The following is a 1989-nucleotide window of genomic DNA, read 5'->3' on the forward strand; positions in this document are numbered from 1 at the left end:
GAGCCCCACTCCAGACTGGCTGATGCACTTCCAAACGATTGGGAGAAGGGAGGGATGGATCCAAATGGTTTCTAACAGACGTGTTTTGTTTCCTGTCCCTCAGCAGCCAAACCTCCCTGCTGGAGAATGGTTTATTTGTGGTTCTGTGGGCTGCCCACCAGCCCCACACCCAGCCTGTCCCAGGAGGAGAGAGCTGCCCTGGAGCAGAGCCTCACCAGCATCGAGGAAAAGCCGCTGTGGAGGAATGTGTGCAATGCCAATGCCATTGTCCTGATGACCGTCAACGTCTTCCTGTGGGCTTATTTTGGCTGAGGTGGGCTYAGGAATTGGCTTTGGTTGCTCTCACCTTCCTGACAGAGCCCCTGGTGATGTCCCTGAGTGCTGGCACAGGAAGATTTCTATCAGGCTCACGATTCCCCTGCTTATCCCCAGCTTGGGTGGAGCAGGGTCTGTGCTGGCCTCATGCAGGTGAATTAAAGCATTTGCTAAGAGGAAAAAGTGGATTTCCTTTGAACACGGGAGATCTCAGCCCCATGGGCTGCCCATCCATCCCCACGGGAAGAGGCACACAACACAGAACTTCTCTTTCCTTTCCACTGTTCCTTTTCAAGCAGGGGCTGCCCAGATCAGAGGGTGCCTCAAAACATTTGGAGAAAATCAAGTTAATTGATTAATTGCTGGCAAATGTCTAATAATAACAGGTACATTTTTAGTGCATTTAGAAATACCAGGGCTCTCACCTCATCACCCTGAGCCAGAGAGACCCTCAGCAGCTCTCAGCTTGATGGTTTTGTTGGCTTTTTTGGACCATTCATCAACTTTATCCACGGGAAAAGCAACACAGAGTGGGATGAGGAAAACTGGACAATTTTTTAAACGTTTGAGATTATTTTTTCCCCCTTAGAATAATTCAGTTTTACAGAGAGTAGAAYTGAATTTTACYAAGCCTTTTTTTTTTTTAATGACAYAAATATTTCAGATCTTTGGTTATGGGATGCTGTGTTCTTCCCCTCCCCATCTCACACCATGGACTCTTGAGGATGATGTTTCTTTTAAAGAGATGATGTTGATRTTGGTGAAACAAAATAATGCACTTTGAGAGCTGTGATTGCATCTCAGAGCGTGGCCCTGAGGAGGAATGGGGACACCCACACTGCCAGATGCAGCCAGCTATGCTCTCCCCAGGAGTAGCACATTTTATTGATAAACTTATTTGACTTCGCTGCTCTGCTTTGAACTGCTCAAGTGAAACAAAAAAAGAAAAGAATGATTGGGGAGGAGGAGTCTGAGCRGTTTTATTGAAGTAAAGCAAAGTCGTCTCAAAGCATCTTGCCCTTTGCTTGTGTTTTGTAGGAAAACAATGTGATTAGATGGAAAAAAAAATAAAACCAAACAAATCAAAAAATAAAAGCCCAGCTGAACAGGAGCACAGCCTGGCTGTGGCAGCATGGGATGAGTTGTGGTGTCCTAACAAGAACACATCACTCTCAGGCTGTAACCRATATCCAAGTGCATTGGCAGCAGATGTTATTAATGATGCCAATACATATTTTCTTATTAATCTTCCATACTAGGCTTGTGTCTATCTGCAAATGATTATCATTCATTTTCCTGACAAATCTATCAAGATCATTTATTACTGTTYGGCAAAGGATCTTCTTTTAAACAAAGATTAATAACATTGCATTTTATCTGGCTGGCTGAGCCAAAGGAAATGAAATTAACAATGAGCCCTACAAACATGTCATCACTTTAATTTACCGGAAAATATTTTAAAATGTTATTTAAAAGAATATACGCTGTGGTGGGCACAGTTTATTACAAAGGGAAGGAATCAAACCACAGGCATTTTAGCAGGGAGGAAAGTAAGCAGACAGGGAAATGTGTTTTCTCTGGTTCCTCGCACTGCAGTTCTGGGACAAGGAAGGAAAGGCACCCACAGGTTTTTTTGGCACGCACAGGTGGGCTCCTGCCCAGGGGAATTGTAGC

General features: G+C 44.3%; 1 protein-coding gene across 1 annotated transcript in view; it reads left to right on the forward strand.

Annotated features, from left to right (window-relative positions):
* Positions 1–312, forward strand: part of SLC5A9 (solute carrier family 5 member 9) — a 20093-nt gene extending 19781 nt beyond the window's left edge. Inside the window, exon 14 of the mRNA XM_057379946.1 lies at positions 104–312. Within this exon, the coding sequence (XP_057235929.1) occupies positions 104–312 (209 nt within the window). The remainder of the gene's footprint in view (positions 1–103) is intronic.
* Positions 313–1989: the final 1677 nt, after the last annotated feature.

The sequence above is a fragment of the Malurus melanocephalus genome, unplaced genomic scaffold (genome assembly GCF_030028575.1).
Source record: "Malurus melanocephalus ecotype Western Australia unplaced genomic scaffold, MMel_1.1 scaffold_427, whole genome shotgun sequence".
NCBI lineage: Eukaryota > Metazoa > Chordata > Aves > Passeriformes > Maluridae > Malurus > Malurus melanocephalus.